Source organism: Botrytis sinoallii (assembly GCF_014898435.1).
Source record: "Botrytis sinoallii strain Bc 23 chromosome Unknown BSIN_008, whole genome shotgun sequence".
NCBI lineage: Eukaryota > Fungi > Ascomycota > Leotiomycetes > Helotiales > Sclerotiniaceae > Botrytis > Botrytis sinoallii.
Genome location: NW_024066035.1, coordinates 2,005,893 through 2,033,440, shown reverse-complemented (window position 1 = coordinate 2,033,440; position 27,548 = coordinate 2,005,893). Strand labels below are relative to the sequence as shown.

The 27,548-nt window shown below is 41.4% G+C and overlaps 9 protein-coding genes across 9 annotated transcripts; 6 read left to right on the top strand and 3 right to left on the bottom strand.

Annotated features, from left to right (window-relative positions):
- Positions 1-541: 541 nt before the first annotated feature.
- On the bottom strand, positions 542-2,278 carry EAF02_005584 (uncharacterized protein; the record flags this gene model as incomplete). The annotated part of the gene is made up of 1 exon (XM_038901632.1): positions 542-2,278. The coding sequence occupies one exon, from the start codon at positions 2,276-2,278 to the stop codon at positions 542-544; it is 1,737 nt and encodes a 578-aa protein (XP_038758972.1).
- A 1,186-nt stretch (positions 2,279-3,464) lies between these two features.
- EAF02_005583 (uncharacterized protein) lies at positions 3,465-3,879 on the top strand (the record flags this gene model as incomplete). Its single annotated transcript, XM_038901631.1, has 2 exons — positions 3,465-3,586; positions 3,630-3,879. The coding sequence occupies 2 exons, from the start codon at positions 3,465-3,467 to the stop codon at positions 3,877-3,879; spliced, it is 372 nt and encodes a 123-aa protein (XP_038758971.1).
- An 831-nt stretch (positions 3,880-4,710) lies between these two features.
- Positions 4,711-5,954, bottom strand: EAF02_005582 (uncharacterized protein; the record flags this gene model as incomplete). Its single annotated transcript, XM_038901630.1, has 2 exons — positions 4,711-5,419; positions 5,507-5,954. 2 exons carry the CDS (start codon positions 5,952-5,954, stop codon positions 4,872-4,874), a joined length of 996 nt encoding a protein of 331 aa, XP_038758970.1. The 3' UTR covers positions 4,711-4,871.
- A 1,340-nt stretch (positions 5,955-7,294) lies between these two features.
- On the top strand, positions 7,295-7,921 carry EAF02_005581 (uncharacterized protein; the record flags this gene model as incomplete). Its single annotated transcript, XM_038901629.1, has 1 exon — positions 7,295-7,921. The coding sequence occupies one exon, from the start codon at positions 7,295-7,297 to the stop codon at positions 7,919-7,921; it is 627 nt and encodes a 208-aa protein (XP_038758969.1).
- Positions 7,922-8,563: 642 nt separating this feature from the next.
- EAF02_005580 (uncharacterized protein) lies at positions 8,564-9,211 on the top strand (the record flags this gene model as incomplete). The annotated part of the gene is made up of 1 exon (XM_038901628.1): positions 8,564-9,211. One exon carries the CDS (start codon positions 8,564-8,566, stop codon positions 9,209-9,211), a length of 648 nt encoding a protein of 215 aa, XP_038758968.1.
- Positions 9,212-9,726: 515 nt separating this feature from the next.
- EAF02_005579 (uncharacterized protein) lies at positions 9,727-10,621 on the top strand (the record flags this gene model as incomplete). The annotated part of the gene is made up of 2 exons (XM_038901627.1): positions 9,727-10,276; positions 10,362-10,621. The coding sequence occupies 2 exons, from the start codon at positions 9,727-9,729 to the stop codon at positions 10,619-10,621; spliced, it is 810 nt and encodes a 269-aa protein (XP_038758967.1).
- Positions 10,622-18,325: 7,704 nt separating this feature from the next.
- EAF02_005578 (uncharacterized protein) lies at positions 18,326-19,669 on the top strand (the record flags this gene model as incomplete). Its single annotated transcript, XM_038901626.1, has 1 exon — positions 18,326-19,669. The coding sequence occupies one exon, from the start codon at positions 18,326-18,328 to the stop codon at positions 19,667-19,669; it is 1,344 nt and encodes a 447-aa protein (XP_038758966.1).
- A 3,802-nt stretch (positions 19,670-23,471) lies between these two features.
- Positions 23,472-25,406, top strand: EAF02_005577 (uncharacterized protein; the record flags this gene model as incomplete). The annotated part of the gene is made up of 6 exons (XM_038901625.1): positions 23,472-23,495; positions 23,681-23,695; positions 23,933-24,047; positions 24,296-24,431; positions 24,481-25,118; positions 25,189-25,406. The coding sequence occupies 6 exons, from the start codon at positions 23,472-23,474 to the stop codon at positions 25,404-25,406; spliced, it is 1,146 nt and encodes a 381-aa protein (XP_038758965.1).
- An 894-nt stretch (positions 25,407-26,300) lies between these two features.
- On the bottom strand, positions 26,301-26,585 carry EAF02_005576 (uncharacterized protein; the record flags this gene model as incomplete). The annotated part of the gene is made up of 1 exon (XM_038901624.1): positions 26,301-26,585. One exon carries the CDS (start codon positions 26,583-26,585, stop codon positions 26,301-26,303), a length of 285 nt encoding a protein of 94 aa, XP_038758964.1.
- Positions 26,586-27,548: the final 963 nt, after the last annotated feature.

Genomic DNA, 27,548 nt, shown 5'->3' with positions numbered 1-27,548 from the left:
GTGATTGATTATATTGGAGAGTAAAAATTTCTTTTGTTGTCTACCTAGGTAGATTTTGTACTCAGATTGCAAAACTAACTATCGTCTGAACTACGAGTGTACAAAGACTAGTTAGCTATACCGAGATACCTAGCCAATGAATGATGTGTACTGGTTCGAATAAATTTAATTCATCCATTCTTTTTGTGTCGCATTATTGATTGCTTAATTTCTCTTTTCTAGATTTCTCTAGCTCTTCCATGAACCGCGAGATCGATTACTTCTGACTGAATACACACAGGCATTGTCAGACAATGTCAAACATCACAGCAGCTTGTTCGAAGACGATCACAAAAGACATCAGAAAGAAAGATTAACAACCAATGCCGATATTCAATTTATATAGGTATCTAGGTCTATGTATATTCTCAAGCTACGTGGATACAATTTATTAAGTAAAATCCGTTAACCCAGGCACCAAAGCTAATCAAAAACTAATCCGACCCATCCAAAAAACCAAATGAACAATTAAAATAAAATTAAAGGTAAGAAATTAGAAGAATTAAACAAACAATCCCTCTTCAACCAAACTTCCCACATCTCCTCCCGCTGCTCTGATAGCTTTCAGCGCCGCCTGCGATAATTTTCTTCTCTTCTCCATTGCTTCTTTCTCTCGTCTCGCTTTCGTCTTACTTGATCCACTGGGTGCTACTCCAGTCAATATCTTGCGACTATCATCTGGCGTATAATTAACAAAATCCACCATGCCGCGTCCCGAAGTAGGTGTTCGCGGAGATGTATTTCTGTTCTTTGATTTCCGTTGTTTTCGCACGTGGAACGTAGGTGAGGATTTGGGAGAGGGCGATTCGGACCCGCTGGATCCGGTGCGAGTTTTGCGGGGTCGCGGATTGGAGTAATGATGGGAATGGGAGTGTTGATGCGACTTGCGGGATGAGGGGGAGTGATGGGAGTAGTGTGAATGCGAGTGTGTTCGAGATGCTCCATTGTGAGTGTGATATGGTGTGTGAGGTTGGGGTCCTCCTCCATTGGTACTGGTGTTGAAGTATCCTTGCTGAAGCATAGGGGAAGATTCTACGACGAATGATTGTTGGGGCATACTTTCTGGCATGGATATCATTAATCCTTGCGCCATGTTCATTTCATTGCTATTATATGAAAGTTCATTTTGCAAATGGAAAGCAAGGTTTTTGGTTGCCCTTTGAGAATTTCGGTGAAGCGTATTCGGTGAAGGTTGTGCCATTGGTGTTGTTGCCGCGTGGTTCCACCAGAGAGAGTTTCCGTCAGCTTCTACTTCAACGGGGTACCCAGATGAGGCTCCAATTGAGCTGAAATTTGACCCTGGTACATGTGACCATGAGGCTGATACTTGTTGAGATTTTGGAGTTATAGGATACATTGATCCATTTGACGACGATTGATGATATCTCATTTCTGGTGTATTTTTATTGTCCAGGTTGGGTGTTGAGAGTGGTGTGTTGTAATCCGTAGGTATGGATGGGAATTGTAAGTCTTGCGGCATACCGGTCCATGAATCTTCAGAAACATTTGTTTTCTGAATTTTCTTCAACGATGAGGTATTTTTAGAAGCATTGGACATTCTAGCCGATTGTGGAGGTGACATTGGGGATTGATGTTGAGGATTGAAACCAAATTTCGAAGAATCCAAAGTCAATTTTCTCCTCATTGTTTCCCGACTCATTTTTCCAAGACTCGATGAGCCTCGTGGCATATTTGAAGAATTTTTATGCGATTTTCGGATAGGACTTCGGAGAGATTTCTCAGATTTTGTGCTCACTTTCTTCAAGGTGTTGGCAAGTGCTTCAACACGACTCTTCTTTCTAGTTGAAGCAGCGGGTGCTGGTGTTGTTGGAAGAGATGGGTGAGACCATGCTTCTATTTGAGGTGGTTGCAAAGAGATATCTTCAAGGCTGAGAAGATCAGAGTCAGATATTGCGGCTCTGCCAGAAAGTTCTGCATAGAAAAGATTATCTTGTGTGCCGTCTGGTGAGGCTGAGACTTGGGCGAAAACCCATGGATCGCCTTGCCAATTGGCTTCAATGTCCAGGGCATCAGCATCGTGTAAAGATCCTAGTAGTGTCTCTGAATCTTGATCTTTGCTATCTGATGAGTCTTCTGAAGATTTCGGCTGGGGAAGGTCATCATCAGCATCATTGGACGGACTGAATGTAATAAATTCGTCGAAAAACGCGTTGTCTAATTCGTCAAAGTTATTTGTGAATAATTCCGATGACTTTCCAACATTCGGAGGAGGAGACATGTTGGGCTTGGTGTGAAGAGGCTGAGTGGTAAGGTATGAACGTGCCTGAGTATACAGGTAAAGTTAGAAAAAGTACAAGTATGATAGGCTAGAGGGAGAAGCAGAATATGCAAGTCAAATGCCAGATGTACGATGATGTAGGTGATGAAGCAATCAAGACAAAAATGTCCAGGAGGGGATATTTATGAACAGGTCAGGTGTCTACCAGCCTTCTTCATTATATTATACGCTGTGCTCATTGGAATGAAGTATATTTGCGTGACATACACGTGATTGTGCACTCTGCACCGTCCTTAAACATCGTCTCGAATTCCCCGGGATGGCAATACGTGCCGATACTAGCCATTTCATGCCGTTCTGTGCATGTGTTTGCCGATGCGGAGCTATCTCGTTGGGCGTGGGAATGCAGTACATTCTTGGAGATGGATAGGCGAAAAATCCTCGCCTCGGTTTTGGATAGAAGTGAAAGTGATGCAAACGTTTAAGAAATTAAATATAGACGGAAAAGAGCTTGCAAAAGTAATTGGAGAAACCACAGCATAATATAGCTACCCCCCCATAGCTCTATGAAAAGTTTTTCTCTTTGATCGACTCGAGTTCCTTTGCGAAGATGGAGCTGTCAAGTTCCTCAAAGAAACCCATATGGCTTGAGGGGATTCTCTCAAAGAATAAAGAGATGAGAACCTGTAAGATACACAATTTTGCGTCGGCTACAAACACATTGTGACCGAGGAATGTATGGCGTCGATCAATTCCTTGATAATTGGTTAATAAGCTTTTTGGAAATATTTCTTTGTGGCAGACTTGAGGGGGGGTGTTTCATTTTACATTCCAGAGCAATTTTCGCGAATTCTTCAAGATGGCGCGATGAACTTTTTGCGGTTTTTTTTTGCATTTTCATTTCCAGCCTTTGGGGTTTTTGTAAGTTTGGTTGCAGAATTTGAAGAAACTGAGGAAATTGAGGGAGGGAAGAGGTAGTTATAAGAAGGGTTGATGTAAAAATAGAGAGGAATTTATCATGACATCTATCTGCATGATATTTGAGCTCCACTTACATTTCATTCTTCGGGAGTTTCATATCTTATTGTACCTGCATATGCATATGCAAGTCTGACTTCCCACGTACCCCTCACCACTTACCCCTCAATAACCCACATACATACATACACACTATCCCAATTCCCACATGAGCGCTCCGCAAGGGCAAATCGAGCTCTCACACGCCTTCGAAAGACTTCTCGAAGAACGTCTGGAAGCCGAACGTCTTCGTCGCGATCTAATTTTCTACTGGCACACTCTCATTCTCGAGTGCAAAAAGCGCGGGAAAGAAATCGAGCGGACTTTTTACCAGGCAGATAATTGTGGTGAAACGCCTTTTTCAAGCGAAGAAAACTATTGTACCGGGAACTGGAACGCCTGATACGTTGACTGACGTATCTGGATTGGAGAGATTGCCGAGTCCGTTGAGTCCGGTGGTTAGCGCTAGGAAAACGAACTTGAGGGCGGAATTTGGGACAGAGAGAATTTCGAGGAGACTGGAGGGTTTGTTGAAGAAGTATCAGGGGGTTATTGGTGTGAACTTCTTGAAAGGAAAAGAATAAGCATAAGAAAGGAATAGAGGGAATGAGTAGAGAAGGTTTTTGTTGGCAATCGGTCTCTTCTTGTTATACGTTGGGTGCTGGAAGAGGGCGAAGCGAAGCGGAATTATTGAGAAGTGAAAAAGAGCTGTTGAGGAAAAGTAAGGAATTTGTTGTGAGAAAGTGGAGGGGCAGGGAAAAAGTTCTAAAGTTGGTTTTCAGAAGGGGTGTTTGATTCGATTTTGAGAGAAGCGGATATCTCTTTGCTTGGAAATCTTTGGCTTGCAATCGTTTCGTTACCCAATTAGCTTTTTACGAGCGCTCTCTATCATACCGGATTACTACCCTCGCTACAATATATTCTCATAAGCTGCCTACTCACAATTTCCCGCATCACCAATCATCATACACAAAGACAAAATCACAATGTCTAATATGCTTTCACTCCCCAGAGAAAGTATCACCCTAATTTTGCACACCATCATTCGTTATCCGGCACAGATACGAACATGGCTATTCGTCCAATGCACACTCTTGAGTCTTGGGCTAGGAGATTTTGCTGAAGCACAGGCTGGAGCTGGTATGTAATAGTTGTGAAAGGTCAGACTTAGGTTCGTGTTTACGACTTGCATTGTCGGCAACGAAAGGAAAAGGGGGTCGGTTCTAGGGCTTGGGTGATTTTGCCGAGGCGGGGGCTAATCTTTGTATTGTTGGATGAGAGTCGTAATATGTAATTGAGGGATTCAAGAATGTATCTAGATGGTTTAGACGAAGATTAGATAAGAGTTCAGATATAAGATGAATGTGGTTATCAGCGTTATAGATTAATATGGTTGGTGGGCTGAGGTATTTTGAGATCAGAATATATGATGAATATGGAATATGGAATATGTTAATGATAATTGCCATACCGTACTTTGCCAACTAATATCATACATGAATGGTATCCCTAATCACAGTGAACAGACCAATAGAAAGTCATCTTCCTAGGTGGTTACAATCCTTTGACCCCCATTTCATGATCGCTTCTGATCAGTCTGAAAGATAGGTGGCATGAAAGCCATTCCCTTACCAGATACACTACTAGAACCCAATTCCACATCATGCACGCCTCCCGCCGATCTCGAGATAACATGTTTCCTCAACATAGCCAAAATCTCACTATTTTGCCATCTTCTTGGTACCGGTCTATAAGCAGGCTTAAAAGTTCCAATCGTTTGTGCCCATTCTCCACTTCTGGGAGCACCGTTTCTCCATGCATCTGTCTCTAATTCAGGACCGGTTTGTTTCCCAGGATCCGTGCCTTGTGCTACTGGTGATTTCTTTTGATCGGTACCCATAGCATTGATTGTAGCTCCTTCGGCTCCAAGGCCAGCTCCTTCAGCTGTTTCACGAGATGTTGGGGAGGGTTCTTGGGTAACCCAGTAATAGATATCCCAATCATTTTCGTCGAGAAATTGATCATATTGTACCATTTGTGCAGCGGTCATGTTAGGAAGGTGAGCATCGGCAAAGGTGGACATTAGCAGATCGGATTCGAGAGTTCCTCGTTTGCGCGATTGATCTATGAGAGATTCTGTTAGCAGAGTTCTGAATCTTATAGGAAGATAGGATCAAGGTAGATTTTGTGGCGAAATGTCGAAAAACATACACAATAATCGCGCTCTCATCTTCTCCTCATGCTCTCCATCCCTTCTCAATGGCTCAACTCTGAACTGTGCTCCCTCCATTTCTCCAACAGCCATCTCTCTGTTAACACCACTTCCATGGCCATCTTGAGTGCCACCAGTCATCCTCTCCGTGTTCTCTGGTACACTATCCTTTGGAGTGAAATTCCTATCCACACTCGTTATGAACTCTGGTGGAACCTTTCCCGCACCTGCACTAGGCATTTCGTTTACAATAGTAGAATTGGTGTTCGTCATATGTGGATTTAATGGCTTTTCCATTTGATGTTTGCGATATTCTTCAGTACCATCATGCTCTTTTGCGTTGCCGGGATTGGCATTTGCAAATCGGAAAGTTGTACTGGAAAATGGTCGAGAAGTATTAAGCATTGAGGCACGGAAAGCCCGACGGGCAATACGTAAAGATGTCATTTTAATATGAATTGATATGTAAATAAATTGATCTCGAGGCTCGTGAAGCAATTGGAAAAATCTCAAGCTGGGGAGGATATCATGCACGGCGTGGGGAAGTAAATATGGACGTCATGGACTTTTGACATGCGGCCGCATCATGTGACATGCCGAGGTCAGAGCTTCAGGTGCGATTCTTTCCGACTGGCAATTCCAATTCCAATTTCGAATTCCCAATTCATAATGAACTGAAGAAACCAATTGATACAGTGACATTGTAATGATCCCGGGCATTGCTAGTCCTATAATGATAATATGACCAAGTGGAAAATATCGTCGCTGACTCTGCAGTTTGGACCAGCAGATGTTATATAGGTTATGAGGTTTTAGCATTTGAAAACAATTCAATTCGTCGAAACAAATTCAACATTTCAATTGATTTGAAGTTTGTATTCAATTGATTTGAAGCACGTGGATGAGGAATTAATTAAGACTACTTTAAGACCACAAGGGCTAGTTTCAGTTACAAAATCTTGAGCTTTAAAATTCGAAGCAGGGAGGAATATCAAGTGGTTTCCCATATTTGCCCTCAACCCCCTCGCTCTTACCCTCACAGTATGGGGGAGCCATGCAGTGGCCTTCAAAAGCAGGGAAATTTGAACTTGCCCATCAAAGAATGCTTAACCGCGTACCCTATCTTCATTGGTATATGATCATATTGTCTCTTGCCTAGACTATTTCCCTGATGGTGCTTTGGAGCTCAAGTGAATCATACAAGTAGTTTAGAGGAACAAAATTCTGATTGTTCACTACATTGGATATAACTGCGAAATCAACTCACGCAAATCTTTGTATTGTTTTTGAGAATTTGTTACTTTTGAAGCATCACGAGCTCAAGATCTGGTCGAGATATAGATCATCTTGTTACTTTGTTGTTGTGAACAATTGGAAACTGCATTTTGAGAGTACCGGCTCGCTTATGACTCCCGATTTTTGACCAAAACCCTTTTGATTGTATTAATCAATATTTACAATGTGTCTTCCGCCTAGATTCACTGCTGTAATTAAAGAAAGAGCAGGCGTTATGTGCCCCCGTAGTAATAATGGTGGCGATGAGAGGAAGCGACGAGTTGTGCTTAATTTTATTACTTCCACAAGAAGTTGACTGGTGAGGAATTCCAATGATCTTTATTCCTACATCATTCTTAACTATCTTGCTTCCCTTGATTTCCCACTTCAGACCTCGCTGAAATACTTGGTGTCTTTAACTATATCTCAAAAATCATCAATATACATGTAAGCTTTACATCCGTAACATCAACCCCTTCCTGATATTGAATACTGAACTTCTAGTCATAAACATGTGTCGACTCATCAAACCCATCACATACTACTATGACGACGACCAAGCATTCCCACCACACATCTACCTCAACCCAGATCCAGAGCAATGGGAAGGATGTTTAAATCATCACAATGTAGACCTTCGCGGAAAAGTATTCTCAGCACCAGAGAGAACATGTTACGATGCACCCGATCAAGCACCACTCGCGAAATCAATATGTCCCGATTGCTATTCTAAATGGGGAGCTGAGCGTACCGCCATCATAAATGCGCATGTGAAGGCTATTCTCCAACGCATGGATGAACTCTGTGGGCTTTTCAACAACCCCAGCAAACTCAGGGCGGAAATGCGTTCTTCGTGTCACTTGGTTTTCGACTTTGCGATGCATATAGAGATGCCCGCGCCTGATGAAAAGTATACTCAGTATCTGTCGCCTCCAAAAGGCACCGGGAAGGATAACACATCCAGTAGTACTAAGTACTTTGATCAGCTCCTCCAAGTGGATATCCCGCAGTGGCGGAAATTGGCGGATATTATAAGACGTGGAAATAGCGAGGTGAAAGATGAATCGTTGGCAGAGATATTTGGCCAGCTTGCTCGTTGTCAGATTGAGTATTGCGTGCTGCATACGTTGAGAGGATGATGCTCATAGATAGATACATGAAATTTGAGATAGAGCATGGTTGGTGGTGGAACATCGTGTGATACTTGAAGACATTCTTGTTATCCAGCGCTTTGGGGGTTACATTATTCTGGGGTTTTATCACTTGGTCGACGGCTTGGATTGTTATTATAATTCAACCTTAGCATTCACACCATGACGTTTGAGATTCCATTTCTACTTCCCGTGATCTAATCTTCGTATTTTCATTCTACTCTGACTCAATACTGAAAGTCACATGTAGTAAGTACATGTGGTGAAAGTTCGGGTGAGTCGAAACTACGATATGAGTCTTGTAGCTCGCTCCTAGAGATTCATCGATATGAATCATGTTTCTCCGATGACTGGCGAGGATATTGGCTTCCATACCCAATACCCAGAATTTCCTCTCTCAATTTGCTTTTTTTTGTTCTTCAATACAACCAAACACCTGCTCAATATCAACACTAAAATCTTCAATAATTCGATAATTGAAAATCAAACATAATACAACAATTCAAGACAAAGTCACTTTACTGTCAGACCTCAGAGATAGTTCTTCTAATACAGGTAATATGAATATTCTGTTTTACAGAATTGAATCGTCGCTGACTTTTTCTCAAGAGGAATCTTACAACTGCAATTATGTGTATAGCCGCCAACGCCGCTAGATACTACTGCGATAATGATAGGGTTCATCACAGATATCAGCCCAATCAATGGTGGCACGCATGTGATCAGCATCCGAATCCGGCACTTCGAAACTCACGCTACCTAGAAACACCACAGGAACCGCCATGTCCTGTTACTCAAAACCCCCCTTTGCCAGATGATGTTTGTCCCAAACACCGGCTGGATTACGGTGATCTACGAGCCAACAAAATACAGAGCCACATTACCGAACTACTCGCACTGGTGCTTGAAGCTGGCAATAACCGTTGTCTCGCTACGGGAGCCCCGAACATAAGAGAGCACATTTTCTTCGACGTCGAACGATATTCCGACTATCTCCAACCGACACCGCGGCCAGGCGATCAATACAGAAACTATGGAGACCATCCCAGTCATCCGCCACGTCCATGGCGTTTGAATCCGGAACAAGATCGCTTGTACAATTATTCACCCACTCTTAGGAGACTGGAAAGAAGTTGGATCCGGGACGACATTGAGTCCGAGTACAACAAACCTCATCCTAATAGGGATAAGATGACCTGCCTTGTATTTCAACTTTTTCGTGCAAAGATTGAATATCAAGAGGCGTGGGCGACGTTGAATGATCCTCGTCTTCCATAACTTTAGCTGCAACCCAGCAGCTATATGAAGAGTTAGAGTCAACTCATTAGTAATGACTCAGTGTACAATAGATTAAGCTATTAAAGCTACCTATGCATGGTTTTGGACAGTAGATAGAAAATAAATTTACTCATCCACAAAACTTTATTCCAACTTCCCATGCACTTGGATGAGTCGAAACTACGATATGACTCCTGTAGCTTGCTCCTAGAAGGATTCATCCTAATGAATCATATCTCTTCAATGACTAATAAAAACATTGGCTTCTTTACCTAATACCTAGAAGCTCCTTTCTTAATCAACTTTTTCTGTTTTTCAATACAACTAAACGCTTACTCAGATATCAACATTAAAATTCTCAATAATTCAACGATCGAAAATAAAACATACAATACTCGAAGTTTATCTCGCTCTCATTGCAACTCATACTCCATTTCACCAATACAGACGACAATACAGTTTTACTTAAGGATTCATCACTGGCCCTTTCTCAAGAACATCTTACCAGTACAATCATGTGCATTGCCGCAAACACCACGAGATTCGTCTGTGATGACAATATTGATTCTACTTGGCATAGATACGCCCATATCCAGGAATGGACAGGATGCCTTAATCATCCTGACAGAAGACTCCACGGCAGAAAATTCAAAGAAGATAAACATCTCAAGCCTTGCTCTGATACACCCCCAGTTCCCATCGCAACAAGCCTTTGTCCCGACTGTGCTGCCTCTCACAGCAAGTATCATCAAGAAGTTATCCTGTCCCATATTTCACGCATAATGTACAGAACTGCAGAAGTCAAGGACTATCTATGCAATTTTGAAGATCTCCATTATGAGGTCGAGGGGTTGTACCGCCTTCTCAAGAGGTGTGACTTTTATACATATTTGGAGCCCGCTCGGCTCGGAGAGCAATATAGGAACGGCGCAATACCTGCGAGAGATCCGAATTATAAATTATTCGCATCATTTTTTTCACGCAAGAGCACCCAATACTCAGCTCAACTAAGCAATGTGTACTTAAAGGAGCTGTTCCGCGAAGCAGAGCACCAGGAATACAGGGGTAGTCCTGTTTGATCGCATGAATTCGATGAGAAAGTTGTTTTGTCAGATAATCGGGGTAGTAATTGAGATCTCTCGTTTGCAAGGTGAAAGTCTTCGAGCGGAAGATGAGGAGGATCGTGCTGAGAAAGAGAGACTTCAGCGTATTGAGGCAGCAAAAAACCCAGAGCAAAGACGCGAGGATGATGCGAACCGTGAATGGCTAGCTAGAAAGGACGAAGAAGCTTCTCGTCCAAGGCAAATGACACAGTATTCTACGCAGAATTTGTACGCTCGACAGGCGGGAGGTCCATCGAGCGCTCATCGATCTCAAACTCGACATCTCCAACGCTATCGGGAAAGTTAGAGTCAACTCATTAGTGATGACTCAGTGTACAATACATTAAGCTATTAAAGCTATGCATGGCTTTGGATGGTAGACAGAAAATAAATTTACTCATCCGCAAAACTTTATTCCAATTTGCCATATATTATTCTAGAAAGGATTCATCGTTATGAATCCTACTTCTGCAATGACTGGTAAAGATATTACTCAATACCTAATACCCAGAGAATTCCCCATGGATTTGTTTTTTATCCTTCTTCCATACAACCAAACACTTGCTCATATATCAATACAAAACTTTTTAATAACATCGAAAACCAAACATAATACGATAGTTCAAATCAAAGTCTATTTACTATCAGATCTCAAAGATAGTTCTTCCAGTACAGGTAATGTTTTTGTTCCATCTAAGAGAACCATCGATAGAAAAACCCCAAGACTTACTTTACTTATAGGAACAATCATGTGCCATACCTCCCGCACCATCAAATTCCTATGTGATTTCGAAGATCACGCTCGTCCCGGCAAAACGCATGTCTATTCCAAGACACATCATCTCGCCCAGGAATGGCAAGGATGTGACAAGAACCCCGATCCAAATCTCCGCCACATAAGCTTCTTTGAGACCGAGACACGAAGGCCTTGTAAGAACAGTGTAAGGGTTTTGGCTTCCAAAATTTGCCCTGAGTGCAGTGCCAAATACGGGAAATCCACCATCGACCGAATAACCTCCCACGCGAGAACCATAATCTACCTCTTGGAAAAAGCTGGCGGTATCGATACCGAAATTACTGGCCCGGAGCTAATAAAATGGGAGTTGTTTTCCGACGTCGAAAAATACCACAGTTACCTGAGCGATGTCGCCCACACCCACACATACGATCAGAAACATCCAGACCATCCACCAGATCCGGAGAATGATAAAGCGAGCGAGCGAGAATGTTGGAATAAGCTCATAGTATTGAAGAACAAAATACTCAGTGAAATTTATATTCAGGAGAGGAAGCCTGGTGGCGGCGATAGAAGAATCATAAGAGAACTTTTTTATCAGCGGGTCAGGGCAAGGATTGAGCAACATAGAATCTACATACGATGGTCAATAAAAACCCAGGACAGAGCTAAAAATTGGCCCCGGCAATCTAAAAGTTGGCCCCGGAAATTTAACTTATGCGAGCTCAACTGATTATAGCAACTCAGTGTACAATAGATTAAGCTGCAACAGCTCCGCATGGTTTTGGATGGCAGGTAGAAAATAAATTCCCACATCCGCAAAATATTGTTCCAACTTCCCATACACTCACTATTGTGAGACTGTGGAAAACACACATCTGTGATACATCACAACATTTCCTAATGACTTGTGAGAATAGAAATCCCTTACTACTCTCTCTTTCCAAGTTTGAAGATTCCGTACACTATACGGATAGTAAAGCGAGGTAAACCTAAAATCTCCCCTCCATCTACCTCTCTCATCAACCAAGAACTCAGCCCTTCGGTTTTCTTTCCCAGTTCATGGGTTTTGTGGATGACTCGATATTTCCACTTCTCATTTCCATTTCCATTCTTATCCATGATCCATTCAAGAATACACTTCTCGATGCCTACTTCCCCTCTCCTGATATTTTCTTCTTATCAAATCCCTAAAAATCAAAATCAAACATGACTTAGTAGAATTCCACACCTCAATTCTCACATCTTCCTACCTCAACCATCAGATCAATACTCCGTTGATGGCAATTTTCGCTCCGCACATGAGAGAAGATTTATATATCTTCCATCAAAAACCCAATTTCTTCAAAAACTTCCATTTTCCCCATCCCAGAGAAAAACAGAAACCTCTCCACACCCAACAAACCATCTATCTATCTTCCTTTCCTATCCCAGAAAAGGGTGCCAGAGAAAGCATAATCTATATACCTCAAGACACAAAAAATCTATACATAAGTTCGAAAATTTGAAAGTTTAGAAACAAGAAACCAATAGGAAGAGATCTTAAAAGACGGAATATTTTTTCAAGTGTACTATGCGCCATCTGTTATTTCACACCTTGTGAAATCTACACACGGGACAGTGAGAGAAAAATCAACGTAGGAATACAAGTCGGGATGGGATGTAAGGGATTGGATATCGTGAGGGATGATGAGAATACAACGTAGGTATATCAAGAATTTATGTGTGGGAGTTTGAAAACATGGTAAAGTAGATGAGATAGAAAAGAAGCGAGAAAGAGGGAGAGAGAGTTACTTTCTCGATTTTTTGATGATTCTGATGGAGTTTGAATTTGAGAATACAGGGGATTTATAATTGTCAAATCTGCACGCTGTTTGATAGTCGCTAAATCCTCTCCTCAGTAGTCCTCGTCGCCACCCCTAAGGCTTATTCTCCTATCGTTTCCTGGTTACCTACTCGATAAAAGGTGTCTCGTGTACTTTCTCCCCACTGCTCCTTCTCCATTCCCAATTTCGGCTCCGACACACCATCTGCTATGAGTCCATCATATATTAACATCCAACGCAAGTCTCCATGCCCGTTTCTCTGCCCAATGTAAAATTTCTGAAGGTGATACCGATGCACGTCTGAGTCGAACCCAATTCTCAATAAGCGGCCTTTCTTCCGTTGCTAGATCCCGGTGATCTGCATACTCAATTACGAGTCGGAACTGAAAATTGGCAAGAGCTTAAAATCCGTTCAAACTCGAGAATTTCATCATGTATACGTTCTCACCGAAATAAAAGAATACCGAGTACGTTGCTGTAGACGAAAAGGCATGGATGATCGGAAAGCGTTTGGTAAGGGACTTTGGCCATGGCCGACAGGCGGAGGGAACAAATGCGAGCAAGGGAAGGATTTTGAAAGGTTCCCATGATGTTCGATAGATTGGCGAAGCTGATATTCCGAGGAAGTGTTGTCGAGTAGAATACCGCGACAAAGATTTGATCAGAACAGCTGAGCCTTGGCGTGGATCTGACTTGCTGAAAGTATTGCGCGAGAGTTGCAAAATGAAAACCTGTGAGCAGTTAGCCAGAGTCGCAGTTTTCATTAGTCCAGTGAACATACGGTCAAAAGAAGCTCTCAATAGAGACGCAAAAAGCTGGCATCACTGTCCTCCGACCGCTGGTACATCCTGATATGCTTTTATTGAAAACTGAAGCTATCTAAAAGATAGTAATTTGACAGCCTCCAAAGACGTCAAATTAATTCATCCCGCAGCTACACAACCATGCATACGAGGATAAACCTTTTAACGTCGCTGCTCAGGACTAGCCTTGAAAATGCATTTGAAGAATTTAAGTGATTATCACAAGAAACTCCATGGCAATATCTGAGGCGAGCCGTTTTATATCATGCCCAGGATAAGAAAAGAATTGGTTACCACGAACCGCGTCGACACAAATAAACTTGTGAAGAACATGGGTGAAGCCCTCCGAGGCCTCCCTCCGCCCCAGATGCAATGAAGCCAGTCGAGAGCAGGGGTTAGGAAAGAGGTTTATCTCGAAAGGTGAGGCATCGAAAGTAATCATTCATAGATACCAAGCGATTGGATCGAATGGAATAAATGGAATGAAACTTTGAAGTCGGTGTGAGTTACTTGCGGGTTGGATTTGCTTGTCGCTACGCTTTGCTAGAGTTTGACTCTCTGCAGCTGATTGATTCTTAGAACAATGATGAAAATTGGGGCCAAATGATATAAATATCAACGGCCCCGCGCGGTGATATAGTATTGTACCAATCTGCGAAAAGAATATGGCAAGTTTCTGTGAACGATCATGTTAGTTTCCATTCATAGATAAAGCTCCAAAGCACAAACAACATAGTTCCTTTCAGCTATCTCGAGATCACTCCGATCTTGAGATGGGAAATAATGTGAAGACCGTGGTTCAATAACTCCCATCAAGATACCAATCTTTATGCTATGAAAAGTACGATGGATATGGATATCTCAATTCGATGTACGGAGCAAAGAATCATGCAACATAGACTGACTATCAAGTGAAATGGGAGAATGGGAATGGGTATGGGAATAGAATACTCACAATACCTGTTGTTGTGTCGAAGAAAGAAAGAAATCACGACCACGCTGACCGTCGTGCTTATGAGATGAAGAAAAAAGATCGCTAGTATCGAGAAATTTGGTTTCATGCTTTTTTGACATAGAGCTCGTAGCTCAGCAAAGGTGAGCTTCGAGAATAATCACGTGACACAAGCCTGAATTTACTTTTTTCACTTTTTGAACCCTTTTACCATTGGAAATATCATGCATAGACTATTGGAATAAGACCATGTATTCTTTATTATTGCTTCAAAGTCTTAAAATCGAGTATGAATGGAGATACCTATTTACAATTACAGATATCCAAATCACGAGTGTGAATTTGGTCTTCTTGTGCTTTGAAACTTATTGTCCTCCCATGTACCAACGAGCGGAACGATTTCTTCTTGAAATTTGACAGGATCAATCAATGGTTACAAGGTGAACCAGAAATTTAAGAAATGAGCAATTGGCCAGATCACTTGCAAACCAGCACCATCCCATCACACTTTCTCCAACTCATGGAAATGATCAATGTCAATAATGACAACACTGTCTATAATTTCCTGACGTCAATTGCTCTTCCATGTTTTTATATCAGAGGATCTTTAAGGACAAGGAAATCTAAAGACCCAGGTCCTAGAAATCTCGTGGTTTCTCCTCATATGTTCTCCTCGCCCCTTGCTTATTATTTTACCATCTTGGAAAAACAACGGGGAAATCGAATGAAAATTATACACGATTTTCGTCACTGGTAGGGATAGTATTTGGTTAATTTCCGATTTATTGACGAATCATATTGTGGATTTTCGGATCTTATAAATCATGAAAATCGTTGGAATGGAAGGTCTCAAGGAAGACATGGAAGAAGGTATGGATTGACGAATCAAGTTTCATTTCTAAATGAGATATTCTGAATTGGAATTGAATGTTGTGAAGTTGCGAAAAAAATATTGTTGTGTGCAAATGTTTTTTTGTGAGGGGTCAATCAAGGGGTTAGGGGGATTGTGATGAACCCGTTCAACCTGCAGTTTTGAAGATGCAAGTTTTGTGATACAGCACAGTAACGGCGATCATCAAATCCGGAGGAGTTTGACCGCATTTGGGTTATGTGAAGATGCATTAGGAAGGAGAGACCCGAGTGATGTTACAATCCGGAAAGGTCCTTGGAAAGTGGAAGAGAAGGATTGAGCGTCGATAGAAACGTCTTGATACATTCTTTGCCAAAGGATGAAGGCTCGCGAATCGTGAATTGCCATGAATTATTTTAGTTCAACGAACTGCACTGGTGAGGTAGGCGCAATACGATTGAGGCTTGAGGAAAAAACAATCATTTGACCGACGCCGTCACGATGCAGCCGTTTATTAATATGCTGAGATTTCTTACTTACATAGAGACACAGCCACCAATGAAACGGTCATTTTCGTACTTTGTACATTCGTATTTTCGACGATGTCATCACTTCTGATTCGTGGGGATATCACGATTGACACTGCATGCTTAGAGAGACAACTAATGTTTGTCCTTCTGAAAGCCTTTTTTTGTCACCTAGGCGCAATTGCAGGCGATATTATACAAGAATAGACCCTGAAGTTGGGGAAGTTGAGATGATTTGGTAGACGGGAATTTTTGAATCTTAGCTTGGAGACTATCGATGTTAGTTTTTTAAGATACCGTCTGATCGACATCGTATCTCATTTCCATGAGAAATACTAAGAGACATGGCGAACAAGGCATTTGCAACACAACAATAAAAGATGCAAAATTGTTAAACTGGAAATATAGACTTTTAGGGAAATTTTAGACTTCAGGAGTATATTTAGAGTTATTATAGAAATAGTCACGAGTGATGATAGTATTAGGAAAACATCAACTCAAATGTCAAAAATGTTCCGAATCGTGATGATAAGATGGTCATCGATGAAATCATAAAGATGATATGAAGAGATATAGTTTTGCAAAAGGGTATTTACATTGACTACCTAGGTAGGTAGTTACATAGTAGTTACAATTTAGAGCAGGAACAAACTCATTCCTATCTACCTAGGACCTACCCGTAAAACTTTCAATGGCTCACAGATACCGCATAAGCTTCCTCTCTTCCGATTCCAACCTTGTTCCGAGGTTTATATCGACCAAACAAATTCATCCATTCATCACAATGTATTTGTTTTGATTGATTCTCACAGTACGTACGAACAACATCAATTCTTCTCAGCGAATCCCTCGATGGAAACACAAGACACATTCCTCTACAATCAACAGACGAAGACGACGACGACGGCAATAACAGCAACCAAGACAACAACAACTACTACTACCTAAGCACTCTACTCTTATCGACATAATCAATCAATCAATCAAATCAAATCAAATCAATCAACCAACCCACGAGCGAGTCCTCAATCTTCCCCCCCAAATTCCGATATCACGGTCATAGCCATCCCATCCCGCTGCCAGCTAAGAAAATCTAATTTCGTAGCACGTTGGCTCGGGCTGAGAAAGAGACCTTGAACCCTGGCAAGGAAAAAGTAAAAACGACAGAGTTACAGAGTACATACTAGGAGTCTTAGAACCTCATCAGTGGTTCGTGAAGACTGAGTGAGTGGAGTTTGAATTTTGAGAGAAGTTAGAAGAAGAAGAAAAGGGAAAGAGAAGAGAAAAATCTTTGTCTGAGGGTGTCACTCGTTGTCTCACATAACCAAACCGGCACAAAATATTGGAAATTATACGTCAAGACCGTACTCGTACATAATCGAAAATCCCCAAGGAGGTGCCGACCGAAAGCGATTCATTCGATCGAAAACGATTTACTCTCATTCATTTTTCTTCTCGCGTTTCCATTCTCCCTCTCTCTGCCTCTCTCTCTTCCTGCGACGGTCACTGCCACTGCCACTGCCATCCACTACTGAACGCCTCCAGCTCCATTTCCACTTTCAACCACACATTCATTTTCCGTTGCCTATCTAGGTATCTGGTATCTCGTATTTCATTCGTCTAAAACGATAAAACCACCAAAAAAACATAATAACCTACCGATTTCAACCATTTCCAAATTACCCCTTCGTTCATTACCTAGGTATTCACAAAACTAAACAAACCTCTTCTTGTCGGTCCAAAGTCTTAGATCTTAAACTTAAACGCCTTAATAATCGAAATTTGGAAGACGCATTCGATTGCAGTCTTCTCTTATTAACTCTTTCTTCTACTCTATACATACAACTTTTAACCACCATTTATTTCCCAACATCTGCGACGTGTCGAAACCCTCTCACCCCCCGGAAGGAAAAAATAATAATCAAAGCGTTCGTAATCATTGTACGAGAACCACTCAAGTACACTACACCAGAACCGATAGCCCGACTTGACCCCCAATTCGATCTTCGTCCGGTCATTTCGAAGCACCTCTCGTTTGTGCTTGAATACGTTGAATACCTTCTTCAACCAATTCGAAACTGCATCGCATTGTAATTCTCCACAGCTACAACAACACATACAGTTGGTGGTTAACATTGTTCAAGAAAGGGAAAGATTGGCTGAGGGTAAGATATGTCCAAGATATTATATCAATTACACCATCTCTACATTTTGCCTAAATGTTCAATGGAGAGTGGCTGAATGCAATTGGAGATTGGTGACTAATAATATGGCTACATCTAGGAAGCCCAGAAAATTCGTCGTCAGACAATTCACGATGTCTTCTAACTCTACAAGTATGGCAACCAGTGCGCGTGCAGCTACTTCTTCTGAAGTCCCTTCGGCGACTTCAGAGTCTTTGATATCCACCTCATCCACCGTTGCTCCTTCATCGAGTGCAATTGCTAACACAACTCCATCGACTACAGTCACGAGTGCTGATCCTGCAACTACTCCCCCTACAGTATTACCCACTACACAATCTTCAACAGAGACAACTCCGACGCCAACAACTCCGACGCCAACAACTCCGACGCCAACAACTCCGACGCCAACAACTCCAGCGCCGACAACTCCAGTGACAGTCGCAACAACTCCCACAACTTCCGCTGTTGTTACTCAACCTACAACAACTCAACAAGCCGCTACAACTCCCGCGACAACTGCCGACCCTACACCATCATCTTCAGTTGTCGTATCTGTCGTTACTGTAACTCCAACGGATGGCATATCGTCTGGACAAGTCACAACCGAATACATCACATCTACTCAGGCCGTCACATCTAGGGCATCTTCCACATCGTCGACTTCATCTTCTGCAACAGCTTCCGGAACAGCCGGCCTTAGCAATGCAGGATCGAGTAATTCGGGTAGTAAAGGTATTTCAAGTGGAGGAACAATTGCCATCGCAGTAGTTGTACCTATCGTCGCAGTTGCTGCTTTGATTGCTGCTGGATTATTCTTCTGGAGAAGACGCAAGCAACGTAAGGATGCCGAAGAAATGAGACGAAAGGAAGTGGAGGAATATGGATACAACCCCAACAATGATCCAACTATTCCAGCCGTAGGATCAGGTGGAAGTGATGGGCCATTCGAAATGCGCGAAGAAGAAGGGTCTGGATATCGTGGATGGGGAACTACAGCCGTAGCATCGTCAGGAAGAAAAGCCTCAACAACATTATCTGGTGGTCAATCAGCAGGTGGAATTGGTATGGCTTATTCGGATGGATCGCCGACTCATGCACTTTCCGATACTCGATCTGACAATCCTTTAGTTGATCACCATGAAGAAGAAGGTATGGGCGTTATGGGACCAGCTACAGCGGGAAATCGTGATATAAATCGTGGACCATCGAATGCTTCTTCCTCGTACAGTGCAGCTGGCCGATCAGATGGATCAGGTGAAGCTGGATATAATGGAGGTGGACAATATTATGATCAATACGGAGGCGCCGGTGGAAACCCATACACTGATGCAACACCATATGGAAGTCCACAAAATCGAGCTGAAGCTGCGGGTCAACCAATTATACGTGATGTATCAGCGAGAAGAAACACACGAATCGAAAATCCATCACATTACCCAGGTCAACAAAGTGCAGGTATTTCACAAAACTTTTAATTCGGATAGGATGCGGTTTAAGTTGTTACGATCTTTTTCATCCATCTATGCTATGCACACACCCACGTTCTCATCAAAAGTTTCATTTCGGTAGCCGCGCTCCTTTTCTTAATATGTGGTGGGAATGAATGGAAAGGGAATTTGAGGGGCACAGCTTTGTAGTCATATTATATCACAAATACCATTATGGGGGAGTGGAATGGCGTTTTTTCTTTCTTTTCTGAGTCCTGATGAATGGCTTCTTTTCTCTCCTTTTTTTCTTTCTTTCTTTCTTTGGAGGCCAGCTAGCCTACGACAAACTAGTCTGAAGTGTCGTGGCTTTCTTCTGTTTGATATTGTGGTGGCTTGATGAATGAGTGGGAGGAGGTGAGAGAGCAGTGTTCTATGAGAGTACCTAGCGCGCTGGAGACGAGGGGGGAAAACTAGAGAGACTGCGGGGTGAAGGATTGTGGAGCGCGCGGAGGGGCTCCTGGCATTAGTGTTGGCGAGGATGATGATGATGATGGTGTGTTTGTTGTAGTAGGAAATACAAACAGCGAACAATGGGTGGAAGACATCTACCTAGCGCAAGAATACCTAGTGGAGAGTGGCATATACAAAATGAAATAATACATTTTGAACCAGCAATGATTGATTTTAATTTTGTGACGTGATATGACTGACTTGTGCACGCGTGGGTTGCGTGTATGTGTCTACGAGATCTGGCTAGCAGTAGAAAGGGTGATGGATGAGATTTTAGATGGGAGGGTGTGAAATGTAGATGGATGGATGGGTAGTAGGGGGTTACGAGAGCTTTAAGGTTGGTGTTGTAGGAAAGGGGGAAGGGGGGGAGTAGGTTTGAGGAGAAGGAGATTTGGAAAGATGGTGATGAGAGAGATTGAGATTGAGATTTGATATTGATATTGAGATTTGAATTATATGAAGTTGGTTTATTGGGGATATGGGATATGGGATATGGGTATTAGGAGGGGGATGGATATTAGGAGGGGGTGGAAATTAAGAGGGGTGTTTGGAGGAGGATGGGTGATCGGTGATGGGGGGTGAGTGATGGGTGATGGGTGATGATATGATAGATGAGGTAGTGGGGTGTGGGAAAGAGGGGGTGAGGTGATGAGGTAAAGAGATGGTGAGGAGAGGGGTGAAGAGGGGGTAAAGAGGAAAATGGCGAAATGAAGGGGTAGAGAGGCAGAGAGGCAGAGAGGCAGAGAGGTAGAGAGGTAGAGAAATAGAGATTGGAAGGTGGAAAGGTGGAGTGGTGGAGTGGTGGATTTGTAGATGAGTGGGAGTATGGATTTGAGTATGAGTATGAGTGTTAGATCAGTGTGTAGATATATTGATTGATTGATATATAAAGCTAGGAATGTAAAAATGTAGATACCTACGAGGGCGTGTTTTTGACGAGGACTCGAATAAAATTTAAGCAAATTTCGTCACCAAAAATTATACTTTATTCTCTATTTTTATAAATATGAAATAATTCGAATAATTTTTCTACAAAACTTTAAAATATAGAATATATATCAAGATTTGATAAATAAATAATTTGATATTAATTTTGATAAAATATCAATTGAAAAATCTTATATAGAATTTCAATTCTTGAAATAAACAATTTTTTTTGTAACAATTTTAAATTTTAATAATTCTTTATAGATCTTGAGTAAGTTGAAAGATAATATAACGTGGTTTATCAGCATGTGGGCCATATCATCATGTGGGCCATTTGAAAATACACCAAAATTAGGGCTTTTTTCATATTCTTTATAAAATAACTAATCATTATTTTGAGGGAAAAAAAGATCATTAAATAATAATAAGAAATTAGCTTTCTATAAATAAATCTTTTTAATGAATATTCTTATTAGATTTTGGAAAAAGTCAGAATTGTCACGATTTTCGTTACAAAAAAACTATTTTAATAATAACTCTTATATTAATTTGAATTTTCGAAAACTAATTAGAAATCTTTAATACTTTTATAATCAAATATCATATATTAAATTTTTGAGAGATTATATTTATAAATAAAGAAGGTGCACGGTTACACACAGACGAATTTTGTATGTATTTTGAGGTGGCCCATATGATGATATGGCCCATATGCTGATAAACCACGTTATTTAAATTTATTTATATGTAAAATTTCAAATATATAATATCACGGAGGTAATAGCTATATCTAATGGTCACTTTGATTAGGAGATAGGTATATAGAGTGATAATAAACTAGATTGACTTGAGGTGTGATTATAAGGATTATACCTGGTTTATATATTCTGATCAAGCGATAGAGTTGCCTAATTAGGTATATAGGGTATACAAATAAACTGAGTGAAATAGTTTTAGTAATTATAGGAATGAGTACTCCGGAGGAGTACTAGGATTAGTATCGTAGTGTTATATCATACGGTGAATTCCGTGACATATAATAATATTAATTAAATTTAATATTGAATTCTAAAGTAAATAACTTTTGGTGTAAAAAGTGCTTGCACATGGATCTGGGCCCTCATCAAAAACACACCCTCGTAGGAACCAATACAGGTGTGGAAATAAATGCAAATGTAGAAATAGATGTAAGGGAGGTGGGAAGATGCTAGGTGTCTAGAATTTTGGTACTGGATTGTATTGGAGTGATTGATTGGGTTGTGAATGTTGAGGGTATGGATGGGAAGTTGAGGTTTGAGAATTGAGGAGTGAGGATCTGGTGGATTGAGAATGAGAATCGTGCTGTGTTGATTTGAAGTTGTTAGATTGGTGGTGAGGGGATGGGTGGTTAGATATGGGATATGGGATATAGGATGAAATAAGAGTACGACGGCTTGAGATGAAGAGGAGTGCCAAGAAGTATGATGCTAGATAGAAAGTTAGATACGTAGATGCAGAGAGAATCATAGCTCAGTCTCCGAATTGCGAGGGTTTCGGTATCTGTAGATTTGCTGGGTGGTTGGTTGCTAGATGGCCTTGGTTTCTTGGTAAGAGGAGGGGAGAGGAGAGGAGGGGATGGAAGAGAGGGGAGGTATGATGTAGAGAGTAGAAACGAATCTTGGTATTGTGTACTGTGCTTGTGTAAATAAATTCGAGGATTTCGCAAGAGGATAGAGATACCTAGGATCCAGAGTCTGGATTCAGTTGCCCTTGATGAATCTTGATGAATCTTGTCTGGAGCATGAAAAAGTGTTACTCGGTGTGGATAAAAGATCCCGAGGTGGGGAGATGGATTGATGCCGATGAGCTCCGACCTCATTCTCAAGCTTCTGGATACCTATGAAGTATGTAAAGTCTTGTCAAGTCTTGTCTACTCCTGGAGAGTGGAAGATTATGCTATCTGATAATTCATCATCTTGTCTATCCAGCACAATCTCGCCGTATGAGTCAAAATACACTCGCTTCCGTCGCTTTTGTATCGTAATACCTGTTAAGGAAATCCAATGGAATAATGGCATAGAATCGATGATGAAATATTTCTAACAGGTGGATATAGTTTTACCTGTTCTGTAACTTGCCCCTCATTTACCTTGCCTTACTCAGTAGCTACCACAGTATCCGAAAGAAGTCCGATATAGCATACCGGACAAACACCTTACAAACAGCTCCATTCAACCTTAAAGCTTAACAAAAGATCGTTTACTTACCCCTCATTTGTGACCAACGCCTATTTACTTGGTTTGCCTTCTTCTCGATCAAAACGAAACATACGAAATACACGACGCATTTTGTGCACCTTGAGAGCTTTTGGATACCTTGAGAGCTTTAATTTACACAACAGAATCGACGAATTAAAAGAATAGAATAAGACAACATGCCTGCGGATACTGTTGGAAAGGTATGTTTTGTTTTCTGTTTGCTTGTCTGCACGGTTTGGTGGGGGGACGGGAGATGGTCAGAGAGGGTTATTTGTGGTTGATTGATGGCTTGATCGATTGATGCATACTATTCTCGCGGACTCGTGGAAAGGGAGATTCATGGTGTTACAATATAGTACATGTGCTAATTCGTGAATCATATTAGACTATTACCTGCAAGGTTAGCTGCCATTTTATATACCCCTCTACACATACACAACCCGGAGATATATACTATTCCTGCTGCAGATGCACTCAGAGTATCATCTGCTGCATTGGCAGATTCTGCAGAATGGCGCGGGTGAAAGTCTGCGAGGTTTTTAACTCGATCTCAGCATTGAGGGAGAAGATAGAAACAATGCACGAGAAAGGAAGTAGGGAAAGAGGAAAGAAACAAAGCTAATAGAGAAATTAATAGGCGGCAGTTGCTTGGGAAGCAGCTCAAGAACTCAGTATTGAGGATATTGAGGTTGCCCCTCCTAAGGCGAATGAAGTGAGAATTGAAATTTATTATACGGGAGTTTGTCATACTGGTAGGTTGTTTTTTAACTTTTTGTTCACTTTTTGCCGATTCGGGAAGGAGGGCTGGTGGGACGATGGGTATGGAGGGGTGAGTTGGGCAGTGCGGGAGACGGGATAGACGGGGAATGAGGATGAAGATATCCTGTCGAATGGGTGAGGAGGATGTTATAGAAAGAGGATTGGGATGGGGACGGTGCCGGGCGCTGGGTCATCATGAGATTGTACGAATCGTAAAAAAAGAGATGCTAATGGCCGATAGATGCATACACACTTTCCGGCAAAGACCCCGAGGGAGCCTTCCCAATTGTTCTCGGACACGAGGGTGCTGGTATTGTGGAATCTGTCGGTGAAGGTGTAACATCTGTTAAACCAGGAGATTACGTTGTCGCTTTATAGTATGTATTCAAAAAGCATCTGTTTCATGTACCGCTAACATCTCTCCAGTACCCCAGAATGTAAAGAATGTAAATTCTGCAAATCTGGTAAAACCAACCTTTGCGGAAAAATCCGTGCAACTCAAGGAAAGGGTGTCATGCCAGATGGTACATCCCGTTTCAAGTGCAAGGGTAAAGATCTCCTCCACTTTATGGGAACATCTACTTTCTCTCAATATACCGTCGTTGCCGATATTTCCGTTGTCGCTATCACCCCAGATGCTCCTATGGACCGCACTTGTCTACTTGGTTGCGGTATTACTACCGGTTACGGAGCTGCTGTCGAAACCGCCAAAGTCGAAGAAGGATCTACTGTCGCTATCTTCGGTGCCGGTTGTGTTGGTCTCAGTGTAATTCAAGGAGCTGTTCAAAGAAAGGCTTCAAAGATCATCGTAGTTGATGTAAACTCATCCAAGAAGGAATGGGCTGATAAATTCGGTGCCACCGATTTCGTTAACCCAACTGAATTGAAGGGCCAAAGTATTCAAGAGAAATTGATCGAAATGACCGATGGTGGTTGTGATTACACTTTTGATTGCACTGGAAATGTTGGTGTTATGAGAGCTGCTTTGGAAGCTTGTCATAAGGGTTGGGGTCAAAGTATTGTTATTGGTGTTGCTGCTGCTGGACAGGAGATTAGTACTAGACGTGAGTTATTCCCTTTTCTTGCTAGCAGCCGATATTCGTACAAGATACAAATTACTGACATCTCTAATAGCATTTCAACTTGTCACTGGACGTGTCTGGAAAGGTTGTGCATTCGGTGGTATCAAAGGTCGTTCCCAATTACCTCAATTGGTTGATGATTACATGCAAGGTAAATTGAAGGTTGATGAGTTCATTACTCACAGACAACCTTTGAAGGGAATCAACCAAGCATTTGATGATATGAAGAAGGGTGATTGTATTAGATGTGTGGTTAATATGAGAGAATGACTCCCGGGCACAGAGAAGGAAAATGAAAAGGCTAGGTTGTGAGATATGAGAGAAATGAAAATGTATATGAAAGGATCACTGAAGTTCAGGGTACGATTTTGTGATGTTGAGTTGTTCATTTGATTTTGTGGATATGTGGGTTTGCAAATGATGTTTTATTGGATTTGGATTTGAATTTGGATTGGGTATGCTTGATGTACTTACTTAGTTGATGATAGGATTATATTGTACATGGTGTGCGTATTTTGGGAAATCTCACAATTTGACATGTGATTCCGGGGGCTCTAATTTACTATATTTTAGGTCTCGGAATGAGATTCCCTTCTGTTTGATTCATCTATCTGTCCGTGGTGTTTGAAGTTCTGTGAAGGGGGGCGGGGGTGATGTGTTTGTAAGGGAAAAGTAATCCTCTACATTCACAGCAAGTACGAAGACATGGTTCTTCCATTATTTGATCATGAGTATCTATTTTACAGTAAAGCGGTATCCAGGATTCTGTGGAAGACTGCTAGTGCATTATTTACTTCCGAAGAGAATAATTCCAGAGAACTAATACGTTGAATCTCTTAAAAGCAATAGATATACCTACTTTTGGGATTTGTTTCACAAGAGACCTGGATCTATTTGTTTGAGGGAGATAAAAAGTCATGATTATTTTCATATTTGATTATGAGTATCTATTTTACAATATGGTATCCAAAAACCCATCTGGGAGAATGCTAGTGTATTATTTATCTCCAGGGTAAAAACAGCCTCGGGGAACTACCTATCTAGTGATATCAAATTCTCTGATAATACATAGTAAACCCTCATATTTCTTCGCCAGCTCTTTATCTGCGAGTTTCCTGACGAGGGAAAGGAAGGAAAATTAGCAGAGTTCATTCTTAACGGAAGTTATAGGAATCGTTTACTCACCCACGACGAGACTTCAACAGGTTCCGAAGCGGACCTTGGAGGTTGTTCGTAAGTCGCTATTGCTACATGTGTATCTGTACGCGCCGTCTCGGAACTAGATCGCGCACTGGGTTGTGAGTCGATGTATTTTCTTGGTGGGGGGCCCGATGGTTCGTCCTGCATGCGTCCTTCGGTGAATTTACTTGTGAGGGGTTTGGGTTTTGCGGTGTGGAGGGATGGGGTGGAGTGGGTGTCTTGGTGTGTGGATGGGGATGAGGATGGCATGTTGCGTAGGAGGTCGGGGTTTGAGGTGGCGAGGATGAGGTGTTGGGAGTCGGAGTGCTTCAAGTGGAGTGGATATTTGAGATCTTGAGAAGATGAATATCGATGATGTTTTTACAAATTCGTAAGTAGATAGACGACTGCAAGATTCGTTCTCGGATATCTTGTTTGATTCTTCTGATAGTTCAGGAAAGAATGAAAAGAAGAACATGGATGCATATGAGAGTAAGACGCAGAACCTATATGCTCATAGTCAGTTCCGAATGAGTGACTGTTTGTGAGTGTATAGCCATATTAGCAATAATACAATCACACGAATCTTGTGACTCCTGGAGTGAATGAGGACAAGTCATGACTGAGAAATGAATGTTTGGGGTATGTTTTTATGATATATTTTTTTCATTTCTTTCTTTTCTTCTTTCTTTTTGAGAATTAGACTAGACTGTATTGTATTGTTATACAATGATAGAGTTTGACTATGCGATATATACTATATGGAAAACTGTTTATGGAAATACAAAGATAAATTTGTTATGAGATCATATATAATGGTATGATTTGATATATTCCATATTGGGTTAGGATTATTAGAAGGGTTGCGTGATATTGATATTAATAGTTTCAATAGGACAGTTGATATGTGATTTTTAGAGGATTTGGAATTTATATACACTAGTGATTTATCATATGAAGAGTGATAAATTTGATGTTATTTATTCCTGATGTGTTGGTTTTTGTGAAGTTGGGCTGTGTAATGTTGTTTCTGGGAAATTTGTGTATAAGGAATTTGTGTATAAGAAATCTGTGTATAAGAAATCTGTGTATAAGAAATCTGTGTATAAGGAATCTGTGTATAAGAAATCTGTCTATAAGGAATCTGTCTATAATAACACCATATCCAATACCCCTCTTCCCTTATAAACATCCCTCATAAAACATCCCTCATAAAAGCCCCCACGTATCTAC